Below are 24,555 nucleotides of genomic sequence, written 5' to 3' on the forward strand. Positions count from 1 at the left end.
ATCATCCCTGCCCCAAGCAGCTCCTCAGCCAGACCCTGCTCCAGCTGCTGGGAAGGTAAGCTGCAACGCTGAGCTGGGGCTTTCCTCCTGCCACAGGTATGAGGTCTTGGTGCCAGGACCCTGGCAGAGGCACTTTGCCACCTGTCCAGTCAGGGCTCACCAGCTGGATTGCCGGCTGGTGCTGGTGTGGGGCCGGGGACTGGGCAGAGTGGGAACTGGCCTGGCTGCTGTGGCAGTGAAGAGGAGGAGGAGGGCTACGAGTATGCATATGTGCATATGCAAGGGAGCTCTGTGGAGGGGAGAGGGGCTGCAGCCGGTACGGATGGACAGACAGAGCTGCCTGGCAGCCTCCTGCTGTCCTCCTCCTCTGGTACTCTCTGCTCTGAGAAGCCTTATTCAAATAAATGATGCAATTACTGGGAATTAAGGGGAGGTGAGAGATCAATGCCAAAACAGAGGCTGCGCCTTTGCAACTTTCTTGGATCCTCCAGGTTTTTCTGAGCACACTCTGCTCCTTCCTTAAGTTTCTCCTCCTCCCAGTGAAATCTTCGGAGAGATGGAGACCAGCCTGGCTGAAGTCTGATTTTCAATTCCCTTGGTGTCCTCTCTGACTGCGCTGGCTCTTTCAGTGACTTTTTGAATTCTGAGTCCCCTTGTGGGGGCTCGTGCCAGCGTGCCTCCCTCTTCCCCAAGGTCCCCTTCTCCAGGATGATAGGTCCCTAAGCTGCAGGTCTGTGCCTCATGGATGGCTCCAGCCCAGCTGCCCTCCCGCTCTGCCCCAGCCCCCCTGCTCCCCTCCCAATTCCCCAGCAGACACAGTAGGCAGATTATCGTAATCATGCCTGATAAGGCAGTATCAGGAATTATGCTGATAAATCTAACCAGACATCTTATAAAAAAAACCCCAACAACCGCAACTGATCTCAGGCCTGTAATTTAATACAGTGTTATTAGCCTGGCTGGCAGAGAACGGAGCTCATATCCTGCAGCCTTGAGTCTCCTCCATCCCTGACTCTGCCTTGAGAAATGGCCTCTTTCCATAAGGAAAGACTTTAGCCAGTCTTTTTTCTTTACTTGTGGCAGTGGAGCCTCCATCCTGAATGCTGAGGCTGGACAGGGGTTACAGTCCTAGGGGTAAATGGAACACCCTGATGGCAGGGAGCTGCCTTCACCCCTGCAGCGTGTGGCAGCTTGGTACCAGCACCAGCCTGCACCCAACCCTGATGTGGGGTCTTCATCCCAGGCTAAACTTCAGGGGGAGAAGGCTGGGGAGTAGGAGTGAGGAGAGGCGCAGTGAGGCATGCGGGAGGTGGGAATGCTGGGGGACTGTCCATCACCACGCTCCTCGCCAGCTGGATGAAGGCAAGTGACTGGAACCCTGCCAGGTGCAGGGAGGGACAGGGCAGGGGCAGCATGTTTCTTGGGAAAGAAAGGATCTGCTTCCTTCTGCCTTTGTTAAATTCCTTATTGGTGCAGCAATTGCTGGCTGTTTTCTTTACCTGCTGTGGTTTTTTTGCACACTTGCTGTGTTCCTCTTGTCTTGATTTTCTTCTCTGTGAAGGGGACTGTGGGTAGTATTAACATTAATAGGAGTGCTGTGTGAGGAAAATACATGTGTGGGAGAGAAATCCTATACAAATAGGGAGCTGAGGTGCCTGATGCAAGATGCACGTACCCATTAAGCTCTTTGTCCCCTAGCAGTGCTGGCAATTAGCTCAAACAGAGGAAAATGCACCTTTTCAATAGAGATGTTTAAAAGTGTGGGTGCATTAAAGCAAATATTTATTAGGCTGCATGTGTATTAGAAGGCAGGCTCCACCAAACTGCTTGGTGAATTAAATCTGATGGCACAGCAGCTGAGCTGCAGGCAGGACTGCTGCTGGCTCCCTGCCTTGGGGGAGGAGATGGCCAGGAGGCTGCAGGAAAGCCTCCAGAGGGATTTGGACAGTCACAAGGCAGCAGTGCTGGTGGTTCAGCGCCTGCGTGGGGCTGGGGCTTGTGTCCTCACTTGGGATGAGTTTCTCCTGCAGTGAGTGACCGTCTGTCTCAAGGGTGGGGTTGGCTCTGTGAGGTTTGTTGGGTTTAGGGTCTCCATCTCCACATAGCCTGGGGATCTAGTGGACCTGTGTCTCCTGCAGCTGTCTTCTTCTGCAGCTCTACAACAGTCACCGGCACCTTCTCCAGAATCTGCCAGCCAGAAATAATCTGGGCTGACCTCCCAAGCTGGAAGGCATCAACACCACAGGTACCCTGAGAGCCTTTGGAGAGGAGGCAGCAGCAGGCAGGCTCTCATGCTGCCCTGGGGGCTGCTGGGGACCCCACACTGTGACAAACAGAAAAGCTGAGCACTCTCAGCACCCTCGAGGGAATTGCTGTGCATGTAAGCATGTGGGTTAGTGTATTTGTGTATTAGTGAATTCAAGAATTAGTGAAGTATCAAATAAGAAAATTAACAAATTTGACTAATCTGCTAGGGGGGCTTGAGCCCCTGTTTGCTTTTTCCCTGAAAGTCAGGCAGCAAGTTGTGTGGGACGGTGCCTGGGAGAGAGGGTCCAGGGAGCATGGGGACCTCACAAGCCTACATTTCCCCTTTCTTTTCTCCCACATTTTTTGGGGGGTAATAGGTGTGAAAGAAGTGATTCAGAATACTTTTCCCCTTCCATTACCCAGAAAGCAAATAAGACTGGCAAGAATGTGGACTGCAACAAAACAATTTTATTGAAATATTCAAAGTCATGTTTATATGGTAAATGCGACAAAATTGAGCATAACCTTAAAATAGCTGCAGTAGCAATCTTTTAAAACACAAAAAGCAGGTGATTATTGACTGAAAAGATTGCAGTGCAGCAGGCTGGGCAGCAAGCTGTTGCATTTAAGTCTCTCCATAGGTGTGTGCTCCTTGTGCCTCCACAAAGGCTGCCTGACAGCCAAATTTCCAAGGCCTAACTTCAGGTGAGATGAGATCTAACATCTCGCCTGCTGTGCCCCTTCACATGAGTTACTGTACCAATATTTGTGGTCAAGTTGTGAGCATGGGAATCTGGTGGTCCTCTGGCATTTCAAGGATGCTCACAGACTGGTGTGAGTTGCACTGGGGTGTACCAGCCAGGTGCAGGAGAATGACTTTCTACATTAGTCACAAGAATCTTCATGCTCACCTAGCTTCCCTGCGTGGTCCAGAGTGACCGTACCCCACTTTCCTGGCTGTGCCCTGCCAGGGACCCAAGGATGAGTTGGTGCTGGTGGTGCTACCATTACCCCAGCTGCTGGGACCACATCTAAACATAGTCACACGTTCCCTGGGCCTGTGGCTCCAGCACTCTTCACTGGTGATAAAAATGACTTTTTTTTCCCCAAATAATCAAAGAATCTTTCATTACCCTGTCTCTCCAAGTAGCCCAGGAGGCTGGGAAACAGCAGAGCACTAAGTGATGTTCCTGATGCAGCTTCAGCGTTGGTGTTTTTGTTACTCTGTCTCTAGTCCAAGCATGCCACAAAGAATAAGATGTGGCTATGGATGATTCCTGGGGGGCCTGGCTGAGGTAGCAGAGCATGGCTGTCTGGGTGCCTTTGGTTTCTTCCTGTCTTGCGAAGGCTGCAGCAGCTCTGCTCCTCCCTGGGCCACTTGAATCCTCATGCCCTGCTCCCCTGCAGCATCACTTGCTCCCTGCAGTGTGGTTCTGTCCCAGCATATTCTAGGTCTTGTCTTGCCCCGCATCTGTGAGTGATTGTCCTCCCCAAGAACACACGACTGGGGCACTTGTGGGGCAGTACGATACTGCCGCTGCCCCGGGGACCACTGGGATGAGGGGACAAAGGCTGTTTCCCTGGGTATGGTGCTCGGCTAGGGAAGAGGAGGACTTGTGCTCATAGCATCCTGCCCCTCCTCAACTGGGAGAGCAGCTATGGGAGGGTCCAAGAATACCACAGGGATGACTCTGGCCTGGGGACACAACCCACATCCCCCTTGGTCTGTGTCTCACCCACTAGGGCCCACAGGGTAAGAGCCCACCTGCAGGGGACATCCCCCTTTTGCCTGCAGCCCTGAATAGGCAAAGAGATTGAGCTACTGCCCTGGCATTTAAACAGTCGTTTGCTGCCAGGCAGCACCAGCTCCATGCCAGCGAGTGAAGAGGCTGCGTGCCTGGAAGTTTGCCCTCTGCCCCAGTGATCCTTCCAGGGTTCCTTGGGTTGTGTCCATGCTTGGCCAAGAGCAGGCAGAGAGGCTGTTCCTGCTCCCTGTGTAGACACTTTGGGGCTCTCACCCATTGCTGTATGAAGCCTTCACACCCGTCTCCCTTGGTGGGGTAGTGCTCGGGAGGGCTGAGTCTCTCTCACTGTCACCAGGGTGGGGTTTTTTTCTCTCTCTCCCTTTCCTCTTCTAAGTTGGGTTTATTTTGTTGTTGGACTGATAGACAGATTAGCATTTCTCACCAGGCTGACTACAAGAAGGTTATTAAAAGTGATTTGCAATGTAAATACTTTCATCATCAACCACATTTTCTTTAGACTAGGGTTGACTTTTATGAATATTAAAGCCACATGGATGGGATCAGCGGGTCTGTGGGAGTATGTCTGTTGGAGGGGGAGGTGGGGGCTGGCTGCCTGTGCTGTGCTGGGAGAGGCAATCTGGATCAGCTGGAAGGTAAAGGGATCTGGTGCTAGAGGGAAGCAAGTGAAGGGTGAAAGGGATATGTGAGGCAGAAAGAAAACTTGAGTGCCTTGGAGAGGGACAGAGAGAAAAGAGAGGGAGGATGCAAGCAGGAGCATGCAAGCACAAGGACGTCTCTCTATGAGCAGGAAAGGAGGACAACCTGGGGCAGGGGCATTTTCACTGGAGTCAGTGGGGACTTTTGAGCTAGAGGAGGGTGTGCAGAGAGGAGGGAAGCCTCGATAGAGCTGGTGGCAAGTGGGGTTTGTCCCAGGCACCGCGAGGTGTCTGGGGTGTGTGTCTGAACAGGCACATGCCCCCTGTGCAGCAGGGGTGGCTGATACTTGCTTCTTCACCTGCCTCCAGAGCCTTGGCCAAGAGCATGAAGCTGCAGGACTTGGGGCAAATCCCCCAGATCCTCCAGCAGCCAGAGACTGGCATTGAGTTTCATACCAGGAGCTGGGGCTTGCTGCTTCCGAGGCTGCTGCATGCTCTGCATGTGCCTTACTGGGAATCTCTCCGGGGGATAATAGGTGGATGTTCCCAGGCCTCTGCTGGAGGTCAGTGTAAATGACTCGGAACTGCTTTCTCTGCTCTTCAAACACACTCGTCTCCTGAGTGTCCGCTCAGTGGCATAAGCGCTCCTCTGCCCCAGCGTGATTATGGATGGGATGGCAGCTGTAACAAACTAAGGTGGAGCATCAAGGTGGCCACTTGCTGCTGGCCCCTTTATCTCCCACCTCAGAGGCAGAGGGGAGAGAAGTGGCTTTGCCTGTTTCTAGATGTCTGTGTTGTTTTGGTGTGAGGGCAATTTTTGAGACTGAGGAGCTTGATGGAGCATTGCCAGCTGATAATGGAAGAGTTGAAACTGATTAGACAGCAGGCACAGCAGAGCTCATGGGCATGGATAAAAAGGGTTAAAAAAACCCCAACAACAAAAAAAACCCCAGAAAGATGCCATCAAATAATGGAAATTCAGTGATGAAAAGAAGGGAGATGTGCAGTTAGACAAAATGTGTCCAGCTCCAGGAGTATCCTAGATCCCTACAAGTTGATGTGTGCTGGCTTCTACTCCCCAGGTACCTGCCAGACGAAGTGATGCCAGACAAGCAGGATGGCAGGACACTCAGACTGTCACAGGTGCTAATCCAGAAAGAGAGTAAGGAAGGGCCTTCCTTTGCTTGATCTGCTGAACATGAAGGCAGGTTAGCTTCTGGCTTCTGACGCTGGCAACTGCAAGTCCCTCCTGTGCCACCCCAGAACATGGTATGTGTCTGGCCAGGGGGTGGGTTGGAACTGGGGTCAGTCTGGAGCTGAGTTAACATTTTTCTTCCCCAATGCCTACATGGTGTAAGAAGGAAGATGATGTTGCTTTGGTGACAGCAAAAGGGGCTGGTGAAACCCAATGGCAGGCCATGAGCAGGGAATGTGTGAATATGCCAAGGCAAGAGAAACAAGTATTATCTTTAATTGGAATATGTATAGGGAATCTTGCTTTGAGAAATTCTACTTCTTCTGACTAATGAGAGTGCATAAGGCTAGGCTTAACAGTTAGAAGTTGAAAAAGTTTTGTATTCAGTTTGGTTACGTATTTTTATCTCCATGGCTGATCAGCTTTGGAAGAAGGCTTCCTGCTGTTCATTACAGTCTTTTGTCTATCCATGGGGAGCTGTAGTTTGAAACAAGAGTCCAATCAGATAACCCAACTCCAATGCAGTCAAATTGTCTTTGAAGCAGACATTTCCTCAGTCTGATGAGTTCACCCAGAGTGTGGCAAAGGTTTTACACATTAATCTTTTAGGAGGAGAGAAGGAGGAGGAGTGGGTGGTATTTGTTTGAGGTCAGGGCTTTGGGGTGATGCAAGAGAATCCAACTAACTGACTGGAACCTTTGACAGGTTTTGGTCAGTGACTGCAGAAATGGTGTGGGCGGATGTTAAGCTGGCAAAAGTCAGTGAAGCCTCACTGCAGCCAGTGCAACTGTGTGGCTCTGCAGCAGCTGATGCTGCAAAAGCTTTGTCTTCTCACTCCTCAAAGAAGGCAGGAAAGAAAATGTGTACCAGTTGACTGAACAAGCATTAAAGAAACGCCAGGATTTGGCCTAAGGTGACCAAAACAAAGACAGTACATCTGCCTTGCCACTGTGGCAGGGGCCTCTTCACGAGCAAAGGCAGCAATTGAGCTGCAGATGCAAATACCGAGAGGCTTTAACCTTTTCAGTGTGTGGAGTGAAGCACTTGGAGCTGGAGATGTGTCATCAGTGAAAAATGACTGAATTATCTTACAATGGTCTCTCTGCTGGGGTTCAGAAATGTGTCTTTGTCTCCAGGGAGAAGATACCAGATTGTGTGATCTGGGGAAGAGACAGGTCATATCTGTGAACTAGGCACATCTGACTGACATTTTAGATGAGACTTTGATATCAAACACCGGCCTTTAGTTAAGTGTTACTTCCCAGGGCAAGATATTAAAGAAGAGGGTGAGGAGGTGAAGGAGCCGATGATGGGAAAATGTCTGAGACTATAATTGCTTAAAGGAGGGAGAAAGTGGGGCATTTATTTGTTTATGTTTTTTGATATATGTATGTGTGAGAGCTGAGCAGATGGGGAAATGATACCCATGCATATCTGTGAGACAGCAGGAGTGAGAGGCAGATGGTGGGTGGGACAGTTGGTCTAGGTGTAAGTAGAGAGAAGGAGAAAGGTGTAGCGGGAAGGGAAGAGTTTTTAAATATTTTTTTCTCGTTTCTTTTTTCTTTTTTGATGCTTTTTCATAACTGTGATGAAAGGAGAAAGCAGAACCTGTGGGGCAGCTCACTGGTTATGGGATTACCTGTTGATGGGTTTGCTTCTGGGGTGAAACCCCAGTACTGAGCGTGAGCCCAGCAGAGTCCATCGTACATTTCAAGCTTGTAGAGCCGGGACCGGATTTTACCTGTATTTTGGGAGCCTGGCAGCGCGTCGAGGACTCGGTTGGCTCAGGTGCCTCGGTCTCTCCCGTGCTTGAGGTGTCGTTGCTCTCGGGGCCGGGCCGGGCCGGGGGAGGGGAGCGGGGAGGAGCGCTGTCCGTGGTGCTGCAGGGAGCGCTCCCGGTGCCCCGACGGGGAGGGCGGCCTTTGCGCATCCGCCCGGCACCGCTGCCCAACGTCTGGCCGGCGCGGGGGAAGGGGGAACACTCGCATCTGGGGTGGGGAGTGGGGAGAACAACGGCCTGGGGATCACCCGCGGCTCCCCGACCGCCCCCCCCCCCGCCCTCCGCCCCTGTGCGTCCTTGCGGTGGAGGGGGGGCGCACTTCTGGGGGCGGCACATCTGGGAGCGGGGGAAGGAGGGGGCGGGAAGAGGAGGGGGAGGACCGGGCCGGGCCGGCTGCGCCGGGACCTCCCTCCCTCCGCCCGTCCCCGCCCCTCCGCCGCGCACGGCGCCGCCGGGAGCCGGCCGGGGCCACGCGTGCCGGAGCCCCCGACGGCGCCGCGCGGCACCATGGCCGCTGAGAACCGCTCGGCGGCGGGCGGGGCGCTGCCCGGTGAGTCGCGGACCGGGGAAGGGAGGGCATCCCCGCGGGCCCCCCTGGAGGGGGGATGGGGGTGGGCAGCATGGCAAGGGGGGGCGCGGTCCCGGGGGATGGGGCACTCGGTCCCACAGGAACCGGGGGCCGTCTCGTTGCCAACTTTCCCCTACTCCGGCGTCCCTCTGGGAACCCCAGAGGCGCCTCGCGGGTCGGGACCCCTGCGTTGGTTTTCCGCCCTGGCAGTGTGCAGGGCTGCGGCCCCTGATGAGGTCCCTCCCCACCCTTTTCTGCTCCCATCCACACCGATGCTGCTCCCCAGGATCCATGATCCAAGGCACCTCGGGTCTCACTGATTGCCTAGGAACTGGCAAACTGGTCAGCGCTTTAGCGTGGGCATGGAAGTAGTGCAGGCACCCCCAAAGCAGAGACTCCAGGGCAGACGTTCTTTGCTGCCCTGGTGCCTCCTCTAGGAAGGATATTTTTTTCTGGGGAGGAAACTACCTGTATGCTTTCTTTGCTTCCCTCTAAAATACAACAAGAGCAGCGGGGACAAGATCCCGTGTATTTTGGATGCTTTCTCCCCATGCTGGACAAAACCCTTTTGGCCACCTCCCATGACGTGACTAGGCAGAAGTACCCCCCATCTCTTCGCAGAGCCCTTTGCTGGGTTGGGCATTGCAAGGGGCCATGGGTCCCACCTCTCTCTCTCCCTAGGTGAGGATCCCATCTATCCTTCAGCCCTTTCTGGCCCTGCCTCGCCTTTCCCACTGGTAACAGCAGATCTGCCCAGTGCTCTCCGTTGGCCCATCTTGGGGCAGAGTCAGGCAGCCCCACCCTCCTTTTCACCCAGAATAATTACATTGGTTTCAAATTGTGGAACAGTTCTTGTCATTTTTTTTTAAATTAAAGCAACGTTGGCTTCTCTTCAGACCTGCTTTCAACCCCTCTGCCTGTGCTATGACCACACTTTCCAGCTGGTCTTCGCAAAGCCCAAGGCTACAGAGATACTTCTCAACCTGAGAAACAGCCAGCTCTGTGCCTTGCTTGCAGCTGGCAAAGCTGATGGGCTCTGCCCAGTTGTTTAGAAGCTTCCTGCTTTTTCACAGGTGCCTTGAGTGTACTCTGAGGGTGGCTTGACTTCTCCTGCCGTTATTTGCAGGATAAGTAGAGGGTCTAGGAGGGCTGGTACCCACCCACTGTGGTGGTTTGTGGATGCTGGCTCTGTCCATCAAGGTCCTAGAGCTGTTTGTGAAACATCATCAGTGACAATATTCGTGTTGAAATCACAGGTGACAGCAAGATGCTTTTTTTGGTGTCCCTGCCACTGGGTATCACCTTCTGCTTCCTAATGCCTTGACTTCTGCGATCTGAGCACCTGCTGCTGCTCTCCAGCCTGGACTAAGCTTCTGTGAGGCATCCCAACAAAGAGCAGGGCATCTAAAGGAGTGACTTCACCCATATAGGGATCGTAAGAAATAGTGAGCCCAGTTCACCCCTCAGCCAGGCTGCTGGCCAGTGGGCAGAGTGCTTGGGTGGGGAAGGTAGCAGGTATGTGGGGCGGGGGGAGGGGAGATGTCCCTATGCCAGCCAGCCCCCCTGTTCCTGTGGGAGCCGAGCCATCACACCCTTGCTCAGAGCCAGCGGCATGTTCCCGGGTTTGACGGAGGGAGAAGCAGCAGCCCTGAGAGGGAGCTGGGATATTGGCAGTGGGAGGCTGGTCATAAAAGTGGTTTGTTTATTCACACGAGGGGCATACCCATCTCAACAGATCAGTCTGCTTTCTTTCATAGAGGAGAAATGAACTGAAATGATTAATTAATGCTGTGATCCAATTACTCTGAGTTTGCAGAAGTGTGGTTTTTCTCTTTAAACTGTCCCCACAAGGATCGTAGTGATATAAGGTTTTATCATGACTGGTGTTTTGTTGTTGTTGTTTGTTTGTTTGTTTTTAAATTAAAATGACAAACATCTCCCCAGGTGAAAAAAAGAGAAAAGACAAAACTATGGAATAAAAACAGTGAGACCAGGATGAGTGGCTGATGCAGAGCAGTCCCTAGCACGCCTTTGCTGTGGAGCTCTTCTCTGCCTGCCCTGCTGAGCCCCGGCCAGCAGCACCAACCGAGGTGAAGAGGGCTGGTGAGTGCCCAGCTGAGGTGGCAGACACATCTCTGCAAAGATGGCAGGGAGAGCAATAGCAAGAGGAGAGGGAGGTGGAGGCTGTTTGCAAGGGGCTGCTGCTTTCTGCGCAAATGCAGCTCCTTGTTCCACGTTCATGTATACACAGCAAGTGTTTCATGTGCACAAGCTGACCCCTTCTCCTTGGCATGTTAAGTTGGGGCTTTCATGGGCATCTTCTGGAGAAGCAGGCGTTGTCCTTGAGCCAATCTCTGCTCAGTCTGACAGGGGGCTATGCCCTTGTTGCTCTCTAGTAAGCCAAGGGAGGAGGTTTGCTTTGCATTTTAGTGCTCAGTCTGGGATGGCTCTAAAACTGCTTATTTAAGGGAGATGTGTTCTGGGGAGATACAAGTGTGTGTGACCTGTCATAGCCAAGAAGTGGAATTTGTATCAAGTCATCCCCATCTACGACCCCTCCTCTCTGCATCACTCTCCCAGCATCCCCCACTGACTGCTCCTTAACACCAGTGCCCACCATGAGTGTGCCAGGAGCTGGTGGAGGGATGAGAGGGCGTCTCACACCCAGGCCATGTTGAAGCCTCTCCAAGCTGGCATTTGGAGCCATGCCAAAGCTATCCCTCTTCTGAGGGAGTTAGGCAACCAGTTAGAACACATGCACCAGTTTCTAGGAAGTCTCATGTGCTCTTCTGTCCAGGGACCCAGCAGGCAGGGTGGCCATCCTGAGATTAGCATTCGTTTACTGAAACTTGGAAGGGGTGTTTGGCAATGACTGTGGCAAGTGCTCCCCAGGCAGGCTTGCCCACTACACCAGTATCTTGCTGGTGCAGGAGCATAGGGGCAGGGTGTCTTGCCTGTAGGTCCCTCTTCTGGATGTTTAGCAGCAGAGACACAACCAGCCTGTGTCCCGCCCCACAGGTGCCTGGGTGCCCCAGCCTCCTGTGTGCATATTGGCATCTATTCCACCTTCCCTGCAGATGGATGTGCCAGTCCTGCTGGGCCTTGAGTCTGGGCCAGGATGCGGTCATTTGACCTGTCTTCAGACCTTGAGTCCCCTGGCACAGCGAGCATTGGCAAGCAAGGCTCTGCTGCAGATGCTCTCCATCCTGACCCCTTGCGTGACAGGCATAGATGCTGAAGCCTTTGCCCTGGGACCGCTCCTGGGACCCTCCAAAGATACTTTCAGCCTGGAGGCTGCACTGCATGGAGGAGGAATTCAAACAAAGACTCAGTTTCTATCTTGCAAGATGTAAGTTTGATGGAAAATTAACTTCACCAGCCTGACCAAGCCTCCAAATGCAGCAGCTGTTGGCACAGCCTTGGGAGTGACACCAACCCTCTTGTCTTGCCATGAAGCTGTCCCCATTGACCCTGGTGTCCCATCACCAACTCAGTGCATGACGTGGTGGCAGAGATGCCTAAGTGCCTCATTCCCTTCCCATCCGCCTCTGGCCCAGCGTTAGACAGACTGAGATGTGCTGGTGCAGAGGACCTGCATCTACCCCAGGCACTGTTTCCGTGACTCAGAGAGGGCTAGAGAGAGACGTGGGGAATGACAGGGCTGTTTACTTGTCTTCAAGATCCTCATAGAGGGGTTGCGTCCTGGGTCAACTGGCTCAGGAAGAGCAGCAGCTGGGAAGTTTATCCTTTAAAGGCAGGACTCAGTGTAAACCCTGGAGCTCCTTGGATGCAGCAGGCTCCGCCAGAGCTATTGGCATGGTATTGAGCTGTTGAGGCTAGCTGCGCTCCTCTAGTCACGAAAGTCAGGAGGAGAAGCAGCCCCTCTGCTACCACAGCTTCTGGTAAAACTAACGTATTTTTTGGCACCTTGCAGCTGGTAGCAGCAGCATGTCTTGCCACTGCTGAAACTGGACAGGAGTCAGTGGAAGCTGGCACCGAGTGCCTCAGCTGGAGGACAGGGATGAAGTGTCATCCACAGGTTTAAGGTTTGCGGCAGAGTTGGTTTGTGTTGGCTGGTTAACGGGTTAATGTCTTTAGGCTCTTTAAGCAGAACTAAATTGATTAATCTGTGGGAAACTCAAAGCTCCAGTTGTGCAACACAGAGGTCTGAAAACAACACTCTGCAAACATGGCGTCCCAGGCCCTGGCGTCCACTCCAGGTCACAGGGCAGCTCTCTAGAGGCATGCATGGCGCCTTGCTTCCGTGATCCCTCACTCACAAACCTTTCCAATGTTGATGTTAATTGTACCCTCCCTCCCCGGCTTTCCCCAGCCCAGGCAGCTCAGAGGTCTGGCTCTGCTGCAAAAGGACAGGCATCCTTGTGAGATCTTTGCATGACTGAGATGGGAAGGAGCATATGCTGCATCTTGCTGTCTTTGGTGCTTTTAGGGCAGTTTGGATCTCAGCTTCACCACAAGTTACATTATGTGCAGTCCCAGTTAAAGCCAAAAAAAGTGTGTGCGTATGCAGAGAGGAGTGGAGAGCAATGAAACCCTACTGGCATCAGTCTTTGCCTGACAATAAGTGTGAGTTGCCTGATCTTAGATCTGACTTTCCGCAGCACTCAGTAACAGCATCTGGCATAGTCATCTCTAGGCTGTTTGCAGAGCTCAGGTCACTCACCATAGCCCAGAAGTGATGCCCAGCTCATGAAACTTTCTGCCACTATGTGGAGCCACAGGCAGTGAGGTGGTTAAAACCCCTGCTCAGTGTCACAGTGTGCTGCCTGCAGCATTAGTGTAGGGTCATGGGACCACCATCCATCAGTGAGAGGTGACTCCTAGGTGGAGCTGGCTTGTCAGAGTTGAAGAGCAGGAGCATGAAGGTTTCCAGCCCCAGCACAGATCCTGCTCTGCCAGTGGGATCCTCTAGGGACAACAACAGGGACAGCTTTACAGGCAGTGCCTGAGCATGAGGTCTCTCCCTCTCAGAAGAGTTTCTTAGGTGTCTTCTGTGGGTGAGACAGAATCATAGTATAGTTTGAGTTGGAAGGGACCTTAAAGACCATCTAGTTCCTACCGTCCTACCATAGGCAGGGACACCTCCCACTAGATCAGGCTGCCTAAGGTCCCATCCAACCTGGCCTTGAACACCTCCAGGGACAGGGCAGCCACAGCTTCCCTGGGTAGCTTGTGCCAGTGCCTCACCACCCTCACTGTGAAGAAATTCTTCCTTATGTCTAGTCTAAATCTGCCCCTCTCCAGTTTATACCCATTGCCCCTAGTCCTATCACCACAAGACTTTTTACAAAGTCCCTCTCCAGCTTTCTTGTAGGCCCTTTCAAGTACTGGATGTAGATGTGTAACCCTACCCTGGCAGCCTGAAGCTATTCTCATCTCCTTCTTCTCTATCCTACCCCTCCTCTGTTGTTGTCATGGACAAGAATTTCCTACTTGGTTTCACCTCCAACTCCTGCGTTTCCTATGCCCTGAGCTTCTAACGGCTCTGCTCTGCTTGGGACAAACACCACATCGTTGATGTACAGAGCTGAGTGTCTGTCCATCTCCCTGCCCATCCTGGGTTCCTCCACCATCACACGTAGCCGTGCAGTGCTCCTGAAGCCCTTTCCTTCTGTGCAGAGTTCAAGAGAAAGGCATCAGATCAAAATCCTTCAGTACCATTGGGAAGGGAAGGATTGCCCAGGGCTTAAAAGTTCTCCCAGGTAGAAGGTGGGGAAGGGAAGATGGTCTTTCCCGGCTGGTCTGACTGAAGGACATCTCCTGGATTGAGGCCTCCTTAAAAGCCCAGCACGCAGCAGGCTGTTTGCACCTCCCTCCTGGTGAGCCCCTTTCTTCCCCGATGAGATGCAATCTCATGGAAGCAGCCACCCCTCCTAGTTTGCACTTGGTGCTTTGCCTGAGCTGTGCCCTCGCCCCACGGCTCATGGGCACCCTGGGGAGAAAGGAGGGCAGGCACGGGGTGTTGTAGGTCTGTGTGGGTGTAAGCTGCACCCTTGCCCAGCACCAGCCCTGGTTCCTGGAGGTGGGCTGGCACGCTGGGTAGTGGCAGGGGGAGGGGGCTTCCCTGCAGTGGGATCCACCTTGCCCTCTCCTGCTTGTCCTTGTCCCTGGGGCAGGAAGAGTTGCTCTTGTATGGAACTGGATTTTGAGCTTGGAACTCCCTGCTCTCTTCCCCTCCAGTTCCTCCTCAGGTGCCGTCTCTCCTGCAGGTGTCTGAAGCTTGCTGCTAACCTCTCCCCAGGGAGAGCTCAGCTAATCCAGACACCACTTGTTGCTGTAATATGCTATTGTTGTCCTTCCTCTCCTCCTCTCTGCTAGATGAGCTCTAATTCCTTCCCGACAACGGTGAGACCAGTAGATGGATTATTTCTGTTACGCTGGCTTGGAACAGCTGGGTCCTATTAAAGCTATTCAGCCTAGAGATATAAAAGAACGTGAGCATCTCTCTGAGGCAGAAATCATTAATGCAGTAGGCAGGAAGGGAGAAGTCCAACTCTAGCCCGAGCTCAGCTGAAAGCCGAGCACCTGCCCTGCTCACCAGCATGGGCTGTGTTCTGCCACTAGACCTCTCCCCCGAGGGTCCGAGGCAAAGGGCACAGGAGGGAGGGAGCAGTGGCCATACTGCTGGATGCTGCTGTGGTGAGACTTCTCCCCTGTGATGTTACCCACCGGAGCGGCTGCAGGCACGAGAGCTGCTGGGGAGCCACTGGTGCCCGGGAGCTGCGGGCTGGGCACAGCAGGGTAAAGCTGGGGATGGGTTGCATGGCATTTGCCAGGCACGCTTCCTATTAGCTTTCCACTGGTATGTTATTTACTGGGCCTAATAATTGTGTGACAGGTGGTTAATTAATTATCAGAGTGACCAGCATTCTGGGAGGTTATTAATAGGAGTGACTTTTAACCATTTAAACTCGCTTTCTTGCCAATTTGCTTCCTGCCTAGTAACGCTGGAGGTAGGTGATGTGTGGCCCCTTACAAGAAGCAGATGTTACACAGCATGTTAGGGATACAGGCAAGCATCTGGGGGGTAGCTTGGGCAGGGGGCCAGCTGAGCCAGCTGTGGGATGCTGCTGAGTGTGCTGGGCTGGGCATTACTTACATGGGCAGCTTGTAAGGGATGACTGACTTCCAAGTACCTCTCATGGCTGGTGCATGCCACCTTGGATGGGATGCCTCAGTTTTGCTTTGAAATCAGTGACAACCACCTAGTTACAAGCAACAATGAAGGCAAGGGAGGGTCCTGGCTTGCTTGAGGTGCATGGTCAGGTTAAGTGACTGCAATGCTCCCTTCTGGCCCCGGACATGGGAAATTTTCAAAACCTGATGCATGAATACATGCCGAGCACAGGGGGGATCCTCCAGCCTCCTCACCTCCCCCTGAAAGTTCCAGCTGCTGTGAGATTGCCGCTTTTCTGGTGGCTCTGGGAAAAGCTGTCAGAGATTCCGAGCTTGGGGAGAAAGAGGAATTTGCTTTGCCTCATCAGAACCAGTTGAATAGCCAAGGAAAAAGAGGGATAAATTATTCAAAAGAAAAATAAAATGCCTAGATCAACCCCATACATTACTGGCAAGGAACAATTCCTCTGGCACTATGGTTCACATCTTCTCTGGAGCAGGACAAGGACTTCAAGGGCCCACCAGCCCTCACCATGCAAGATGGGTGCCCAGTACAGCTGCCAGCTGGAGCCAGGAGGGCAGAGGGAGCCCTGCTGTCTTAACACAGCAAATCCCACTGGCCTCTCATCTTCTTTCTCTTTTCCTGGTTGGTTTATTGCCGTCATCATTCCTGATGTGGAGGCGTGGAAGCACTGACAGCAGCCTAGGAGAGTGCTCCCTCATGGTGCAAACCCAGGCTAATCCTCTCACAAGGCACAAGACCCCTCTTTATCCTCTTCCCATATATTATATTTCTGAGGTGCCTGTTTCTGGTATCAAGGAGCTCTATTTTCACACTCTTTGACACGCGTGAATCTGTCAACCAGAACAATCCCTCACTAGATTGTAAACTGGTGCTATGACTCAGAAACTAATTAATGGCTCTTAGATAACACAATTAGCACTACAAATTGTCACCCCTTGCAGAGTGTCACCCCTTCCCTTTGTGTTGCATGCACCATAAACACAGGTGTCCTTTCAGCATCTTCTATCCCTCCCCTCTTTTTTCTTCCTTGTCTCCTTAGATTCTGGTTGTGGCTGCACTAACTGCCCAGCCAGCCCTGCCTGCCATCAGCAGTCTGACATGATGGAACTAACCCCATTAAGATTTTCACCCTCTTGGCACTTTTAGGAAGGCCAAGACAAGCAGAATGAGGGCAGCAGGGCTAAGAGGGCTGGCTGAGTGGGCTGGCAGAGCTCCTTCCCATGGTGATGCCAGAGGTGATGTGCCATGGCCCAAACCCTCTGTGCCCAGCTGGAGCAGTGGAAGATGTGTTCCTTCCCCCAGGATGTCCCTGCAGTGGAGGAGAACAGCTTCCTTCTCTCCTGGCATCAGGTAGTGCCCAGAGTCTTTGTGGTCCATCCAGCTGGGAACTGGCAGCTGTGGCCTCCCCATCCCTGCCAGAGTAGGATCCCGTAGGCTTGAGGTCTCTTCATCTTTGCTGTTCCTCCAATGAGTTTATGGCACCCATGCAGAGCAAAAGACCATCTCCTTTGGGAGCCTTGGAAGGTTCTGCAAAAAATAATGGTTTCTCTAATTCCACTCCATCACCTACAAATGTCTTCTTCTCACAGGCGTGTGAGCATGGGGCTTCAAGCATTGCCAAGCGTGCTGAGTGCATGCACAGCCCTGCTCATTCCCAGAGACCTCGCTTCAAGCTACATGTGGACCAGTCATACTCAGCCCCTGCTCCTGCAACCCCAAGGATGGGATGGAGGTAGTAATGGAGCAGAGAGGATGGCAGCTGGCAGTGGCTTGAGGGACAGGGGCTGTGGACGGTCAAGGTCAGTCTGGTCACAATAGGGAGCAGAGACAGGGGACAATGGGGTAGTAGGGCTGCTTGCTCCAGGAGCCCATTCCAGAGCTTGAGGTACCACCATCACACAGGCATGCGTACTTACCACCCCTTCCATCTGCCTTTGCCACGCTGGTGGGGTGGGTGGCCTGCTCCTGCTGTGTGGGGTGTGGTGGGATGGGCAGGAGCAGGTGAGACTCTCTCTCATATGGGTTTAGTTCTCCATCACTGACTGCATCTGATGGAGCACCTTGCCTTTAGCCAAGGCAGGCTTTTTGGCTATGGGATGAACATCAGCAGTCCAGGACAGGCCTTTCTCCTTTCCCTTCACTTCTTTACCTGGAACAGGTTGCAAGATGCTTTGCAGGGGCTGACAGGCTGGGAAAGCCTGAGCAGTGCACAAGGTATGCAGCAAGGAAATACCGGGAGCTAAAAGATAGTATTAGTCAGGAGTTGGAGGCTCCTAATGGCTTCAATGGAGAGGAGAAATCCAGCCATAAATCACTGCCAGAAGTCCTAGGAAGGGAGGGGGCCAGTGATGGAGCTTGCTGTAGCTGGCTGATGAGTGCAGATCTGGGAGAGCAGTTGCTGACAGACAAGGAATGGCATGTACAGGGAGAAAAGGCAACTGGTGTCACAGGTAGTGGCCTCAGCCCCAGGAACCCTTCTGAAGCGGCATCTGTGGTTTGCCAAGGCAGCATCTGCTCCCTGGCTGCAGTGCTGGTAGGGGCAAAGGGGGATGGAGACAGGGAGAGCAATGTGGGATGGTGGGATGTGAGGGAAGGGAAAGGAGAATGTGCGTCTGGAGATGCAGGAAGAGAGAGATGGGCACTAGAGGGCATGGAGAGGCATTTTGTTGGGAGACCCCCAAGGTCCGGAGAGGTTCCTTGGTGTCTGGGGCACTTCACAACATCAGGGTCAGTGACGTGGTGGCGTGAGAGTGGGGCTGGAGTCATGCCAATGAGTCCATTATGGTACCTCAGCTCTTCTGCATGCTTCCTCCACCCTCAGGCCCATTCTGGGATGCAGGCAGAGCTGGGGCTGCCTGAGGGCTGTGCCCCCACCCAGGCCCCCCTCACACTGCCTGGATGCTCTCCATCCCTGTGGGAGACCAGCCTCAACAGGCTGAAGCTGGTGCTTCTAAAGGGGAGTCTCCCAGGATACAGCAAGGCAGGTGTACCCCAAGGAGAGGTGGCAAAGCAGCCGAAATGCAGGTGGCAGGATCTATTCCCAGTGCCTGTGCAGGCATGATACTCGGTGTGGTCGAATACTCTGAGACCTGGCAAATTCATAGCATCCTTGGCCTGCTCCTGGCTCCGGACCGAGCTGCCTGTCCTTCTCAGGAAGGCAAAGGCAGTGCTAGGTTGTTCTGGCAAGCTCAGAGAGGGTGTCTGGTGCAGAAAAGAGAGACGGCATGATGGAGAGAGCAAAAGATGGGGAAAGAAGGGATGGCTGGTAGACTGAAACCTGTCAGAAAATACAGCCAGAGTGTTTGAGGCGAGGGTGAGTGGTGTACACATCTTCTGGCTTTTTGTATCTTCACGCCCTTGGCCATTGTCAGTCTCCCTCCTGCCCTCGAATAGGAGATCTCTTTATTTTTGCCATTCAGTGATGGCTCATTTTCCAAACCTCCGTGCAAGTCCCTGACACCGGGGCTGCCGCTGCCTCTGTCCCAGCACACCAGTTTCCAGCATGACCTCTGGGTGGCATTCAAAGACACGGGAATGGGACTGCACCAGGCTTCCACCTTCATTGCTTGTGACCTGTGCAAATGGTTTTATGGAGTGAGACGAGCCGGTCTTTTCTTTCTTAGGGCAGTTGAGAATACAAGTCTCTGTCAAAGCTTAGAATTAATTAAATGCACTTAGAAGAGGATGCCAGCTCACAAACCAAAGTGAAAAACTGAAACCCTCATTTAGTGGAGACGAAGGAAAGATTTCTTTTCAAGATTTTTAAATTCTTCCTGGAAGAGCTGGGGTAGGTGTCTGGTTGATTGCTAGCTTGGCTGATCAGTTTGATTAGCTGTTACAAGAATGACAGCTAAATCTCCCCATCTCATCAAAGCGAAGAATTTAAAACTCATTTCAATTGTACTGAAACCACCCCCCAGCCTGCCATGATTATATAGCTCTAAGTCATTTTATACACTTATCGCCCTCTTCTTGCATCCCTGGCTGGGTGCCCAGGAAGGATGGCAGCAGAAACCACCCTTCTTCTCCTTTGATGCACCTCTTGCACTTGGTGCAGACCTGGGCAGTGCCACCAGGCTTCCTCATCCTCTCAGTATTTAGTATTTATTATCTACTGAAGAGTGTTGCTTTCTTTTCAAAGCACTTTGTCTTCATGGGCCATGTGTAACAGGCTCAGAGCATAATAAGGTATTTCTCTGGCCCTCACCCACTTCTTTCCCCTGCACACTTAAGACAGACCCAGCCACCACTGTGCGGCTGTAGCCTTGCTAACGCAGAAGCTGAGTTAAAGGCTGTGTCAGTACCTCTATTTTAGCACCTCAACAGCCATGCTTCCATTTGCTTACACCTGCATCTCTTTTAAAAAGTGGTTGTATTAAAAGCTTGGCTGTTCACTGATGGTAGAAATGTCCTGCCCTCACCACAAATGAAAGCCAAAGGCATTTCTTTTAAAAGACTTTAAAAATATGAACCAATACCGAAGTGTGCTAACCCTGTTTTGGAGAGTAGCGTGTTAATGGCATGTTTATACATAAAGCAAAATCAGCTTCAGGAGTCTCAGGCCTTTGGATCCAGCACCGTTGCCCAAGGCAGTTGCAGAAAGGCGCTGTGCCAAGCGCTCTTACTGCGTGTGCTGGCAAGGACTCCTGCCTGCTCTGCTGGCCTCACTGGGCTACTGGCAGCAGTGCCCATGGGGGTGGGTGAGAAGCCCAGGAGATCCCTAGTCCTGGTGCCAGGTAGAGCTATTGGAGTGGTTGCTGTTTCTGGTCCAGCGGGGTAGGCATGACCCCAGCATCCAGGGTGGTGGCCCAGCAGATTTTAGGAGCATGGGTTGTGCACAAGAGGCAGGTTGGATGAGAAGCTCCTCTCTCTAGCCCACCTTCCCCAGCACCTCTGCCTCGCCTTCCTGTTCCAGGAAACTCACCTTCATCCCAGCACACCAATTTTGGTCCACTGATTTTTTTTTTTTAAGGTTCATCTTCCTCTTACCTTGTGGGGATTAACCCCAGGCATCTTGGTTTGTTTTAAGGCGATCTTTCTGTCCATAATTATTGCTGTCCTTCAAAAATAATGGCATGTAGTGAACCGAGATGGCTGTGTTCACCCTGTTCATCTCCATGGCTGGTGTGGCTGCAGCTGTGGTGTGGCTGCAGCTGCAGTGTGACGTGGGACTGGGAGAAGGGGCCAGCATTTCCCAGCATTGCTGGCTGATGGCACTTGTGCATCCCTTTCCATCTCCTGCACCTGTCGGGGCTGGGCTGTGAACTAGGCCAAGCCGAAGTACCCTTTTTTAGCCTTGTTTGTGTTTACAGCATCTGCCTCCTAGCAGTGTCACTCCATTGTCAAGGCCACATCTGTTGGAAAGGTCAGTGCCCCCCCAGTAAGACATTGTGGGACTTGAATGAACTCCTTGGGCTGAAGATGTAGGGTAACTTGCTGTTTCCTCTGTCCCAGATTTCATCTTCCAGAAGGAGCTGTTTGCTGCCAGAGACACAGGTGAGCTAAGAAGACCATAGCATGGGGTTTGTGGGGGAGCCCCCTCTTGGAGAGGTGCTTTGGGGAGGCCAGCGGGACATGCTTGGGGGCACACCATAAATCTGGGGCCCCGTTGCATCCTGGTCAAAGGACTTTGGGGAGGCCAGTCCCTGCTCTTCTCCCTGCAGGCCCGTGTGTCTCCTCCATTGCTAAATGAGTACACAAAAAAAAAAAGCCTTCAAGGAGTTCCTGGGAGGAGGCTGCAATGAAGAGAGAGAGACTCAGTAACACCAGGAGGTTTTCAAACACTAACCAAGAGCAGTGCTGGTCTGGGAAACCAAGAAGGCAGCAAACACTGCTATCAAAGGCCAGCAGATATGATATTCTCCCTTTCTCTCCCCGTTTCCCTTGCAGACTCCATGCATAACCTCTCTGCTCAGCCCTGGCAGGTGAAGATGGCCAACCTGACCTATGACAACTTCACCCTTGGCAACCGCTCTGAGGTGGCCATCCAGCCTCCCACCACCTACAAGACAGTGGAGCTGGTTTTCATTGCCACAGTCACTGGCTCGCTCAGCCTTGTCACCGTTGTGGGGAACATCCTGGTGATGCTGTCCATCAAGGTGAACCGCCAGCTCCAGACTGTCAACAACTACTTTCTCTTCAGCCTGGCCTGTGCAGACCTTATCATCGGCGTCTTCTCCATGAACCTCTACACAGTTTACATCATCAAAGGCTATTGGCCGCTGGGGGCTGTGGTCTGTGACCTCTGGCTGGCCCTGGACTACGTGGTAAGCAATGCCTCTGTCATGAACTTACTCATCATCAGTTTTGACCGGTACTTCTGTGTCACCAAGCCCCTGACATATCCAGCCAGGAGGACCACCAAGATGGCAGGGCTAATGATCGCGGCCGCATGGATATTGTCCTTCATTCTCTGGGCCCCTGCCATCTTGTTCTGGCAGTTCATTGTGGGCAAGAGGACTGTACCTGAGAGGGAATGCTACATCCAGTTCCTCTCCAACCCAGCAGTGACCTTTGGCACAGCCATCGCTGCTTTCTACCTGCCTGTGGTCATCATGACGGTGCTGTACATCCACATCTCCCTGGCCAGCAGGAGCAGGGTGAGAAGGCACAAGCCTGAAAGCAGGAAAGAGAGGAAAGGCAAGTCCCTCAGGTTCTTCAAGGGCCCCCTGATCAAACAGAACAACAATAATTCCCCCAAGAGGACCGTGGAAGTGAAGGAGGAGGTGAGGAATGGGAAAGTGGATGACCAGCCTTCAGCACAGACAGACGCCACTGGCCATCAGGAGGAGAAGGAGACCTCCAATGAATCCAGCACAGTCAGCATGACACAGACCACAAAAGACAAGCCCACGGCAGAAATCTTGCCAGCGGGGCAAGGACAGAGCCCATCCCACCCCCGGGTGAACCCATCATCCAAGTGGTCCAAGATTAAGATTGTCACCAAGCAGACTGGAACTGAATGCGTCACTGCCATTGAGATTGTCCCAGCTAAGGCAGGAGCCTCTGACCACAACTCCCTGGCTAACAGCCGTCCAGTCAATGTTGCTAGAAAGTTTGCTAGCATCGCCAGGAGCCAAGTACGGAAGAAGCGCCAGATGGCAGCCAGGGAGAAGAAAGTCACCCGCACCATATTTGCTATCCTGCTAGCCTTCATACTCACATGGACTCCGTACAACGTGATGGTCCTCATTAACACCTTCTGTGAGACCTGTGTACCAGAAACAGTGTGGTCCATCGGCTACTGGCTCTGCTATGTCAACAGCACCATTAACCCAGCCTGCTATGCCCTCTGCAATGCCACTTTCAAGAAAACCTTCAAGCACCTTCTCATGTGCCAGTACAGAAACATTGGCACAGCCAGGTAAACTGGCACTCAGGGACCATTTCAGCAACATTATGGAAGCCCTTCCCTTTGCCTCCTTTGTCAGAAGGGATCCTCTGCTCCCCACTCACAACAGTGCAGACTGCAATGATTGCAAATGATGCCCTTCATTCAGTGCTGACAAAGGTCCAAGGCACCTCTGAGCAGCAGCCCTTTCCAGTCGGCCTGGGGAATAGCTTGGGGAGCCAACAGACAAGCCAGAGGCAAGAGGAGGAGATGTGGTCACCAGGAGCCTTCCCCAGCTCCCTGCTTTTGAGAGGTCAGCCAAATGGCATCAGTGTTTGTCCTAAGACTAGATGCCTCTTCTCTCCCTGGCTGACCGTCTCCAGGGCAGCAGAGCTCATCTGCATGCAGATGGCCTAATGCTGGATGCTTTCAGTAGGCTTTTAAACTGTTTCTTAAACAAGAAATGAAAAGAAACCAGGGCTAAACATTTGCTAGCCATTTTGGACCAGGCTGGCTCAGGCATGCTCCCAGGAAGTCCTGCTAGCACAGCTGGGCCCCATCCTGAGGCAGTCAAGATTGGACACTAGCAGATGTGGCAAATTACTTTGTTTCCCTTGAGAGATGTCGTCGTGTATCCTTGCCAAGGGACCAAGAGGACAGAAATTTCCGCTGGGCTTCGGTTCACTGTCCCCTTCATGACCTTTCTGCCATCTGCCAGTAGTTGGCTGGACAGACAGACAACCCATGGATCTCACTCCTGGGTGAAGAGTGTGAAACACAGTCACCTCCTACAATGATGGAAACTAAACCTGCAAAGGATAGCAGTGATGTGGTGTGGGACTTCTCTCCATAGCCCAGGGGGAACATTGGTCCCAAAGAAGTGGGCAGCAGCAACAGTGAAAATAACTGTCCTTGGGAGGGATGGGGGGAGCTGGGTGTCTTGGAGGGGGTCAGGAAGAGGGTCTGCAATGTGGCTGAGGTGCCTTGTATCTCATCTGGGCCATGAATAAGGTCTCTGCACTCCTCATGGCAGCTATGGAGGCCCGGTGCATGGCTCAAGGGGTGGGAGAGGATGGCAGAGGCCCCCAGCCTCACTCCTGCCCCAGGTGCAGGGCGATGCCCCAGGGAAGCTGAAGGACTTAGCTGCTGAGCTTTGTAAATGGACGTAACCCTGTTGTTGGTGTTGTGGTGGAGCCCTCAGCATGTGGGCTTCCACCAGTGTCTCCAGCCCCCTTCCCAGCCCACCTGTGTGCGCACAGCCCAGACCAACCCAGGGCTGCTCCTCAGCTGATCCCAAAGCCAGGTCTCTGCAAGCCTTGGTGGGTACAGCTGGGTGCAGCAGAGGGATGGGGCCACACTGGCAAACCTCGCATCTGTACATCCTTCCTGCCCCCATGCCAAGGCGATGCTCTGCAACCTGGAGAAAGGCTGCCTTGGCCCAGGTGGGTAATTCCCTTACGCCACTGCCTTTAGGATAATTCACTTAGCAGTGCCCAAAATGCCTGGCAGGCTTTTGTTCTGTTTTGTTTTGGTTTTGTTTTTTTTAACTGTTAGAACCAAAACCCACCCCACCCCAAGACAAATAAAGACCTCAGACCAGAAACCAATAGCCGTGGTGTATGGAGTGAATGAGTTGTCACCCCATCGCTCCTCTCCAGCTTCCCAGTGTCACCCATTGGTGATGTTTCCTGCAGCACAAGGGTGGCAGCTCCATCTTTTCTTCTGAGAGTGAGGAGGGCAGCCAGAAGCACTGCTGAGAAGAGGCTGTGAGGTTTGACAACCCCCTCGCCCCCTTCTCCAGGGCCATGTGTAGTGGTACCCATGCCACTGCTGTCAATTGCATGGCGACCACTGCTGGTCCTGGTAGGGTTT

The 24,555-nt window shown here is 52.8% G+C and overlaps 1 protein-coding gene across 2 annotated transcripts; it reads left to right on the forward strand.

Moving 5' to 3' along the window:
• Positions 1-8,055: 8,055 nt before the first annotated feature.
• On the forward strand, positions 8,056-24,271 carry CHRM4 (cholinergic receptor muscarinic 4). Of its 2 annotated transcripts, none has more exons than XM_069858084.1 (3): positions 8,056-8,173; positions 20,808-20,849; positions 21,243-24,271. In XM_069858084.1, exons 1-3 carry the CDS (start codon positions 8,131-8,133, stop codon positions 22,718-22,720), a joined length of 1,563 nt encoding a protein of 520 aa, XP_069714185.1. In that variant the 5' UTR covers positions 8,056-8,130; the 3' UTR covers positions 22,721-24,271. The 2 variants fall into 2 exon arrangements, with proteins under 2 accessions (XP_069714185.1, XP_069714186.1); XM_069858085.1 differs by lacking the exon at positions 8,056-8,173 and adding an exon at positions 14,791-14,953.
• The last annotated feature ends 284 nt before the right edge of the window (positions 24,272-24,555 follow it).

Source organism: Phaenicophaeus curvirostris, chromosome 5, assembly GCF_032191515.1.
Source record: "Phaenicophaeus curvirostris isolate KB17595 chromosome 5, BPBGC_Pcur_1.0, whole genome shotgun sequence".
NCBI lineage: Eukaryota > Metazoa > Chordata > Aves > Cuculiformes > Cuculidae > Phaenicophaeus > Phaenicophaeus curvirostris.

Coding starts and splice junctions, on each gene's coding strand:
- CHRM4 (XM_069858084.1), top strand. CDS start 8,131: ATGGCCGCTGAGAACCGCTCGGCGGCGGGCGGGGCGCTGCCCG. Junction 8,174..20,807: donor GGCGGGCGGGGCGCTGCCCG/GTGAGTCGCGGA, acceptor CCTCTGTCCCAG/ATTTCATCTTCCAGAAGGAG. Junction 20,850..21,242: donor GTTTGCTGCCAGAGACACAG/GTGAGCTAAGAA, acceptor TTTCCCTTGCAG/ACTCCATGCATAACCTCTCT.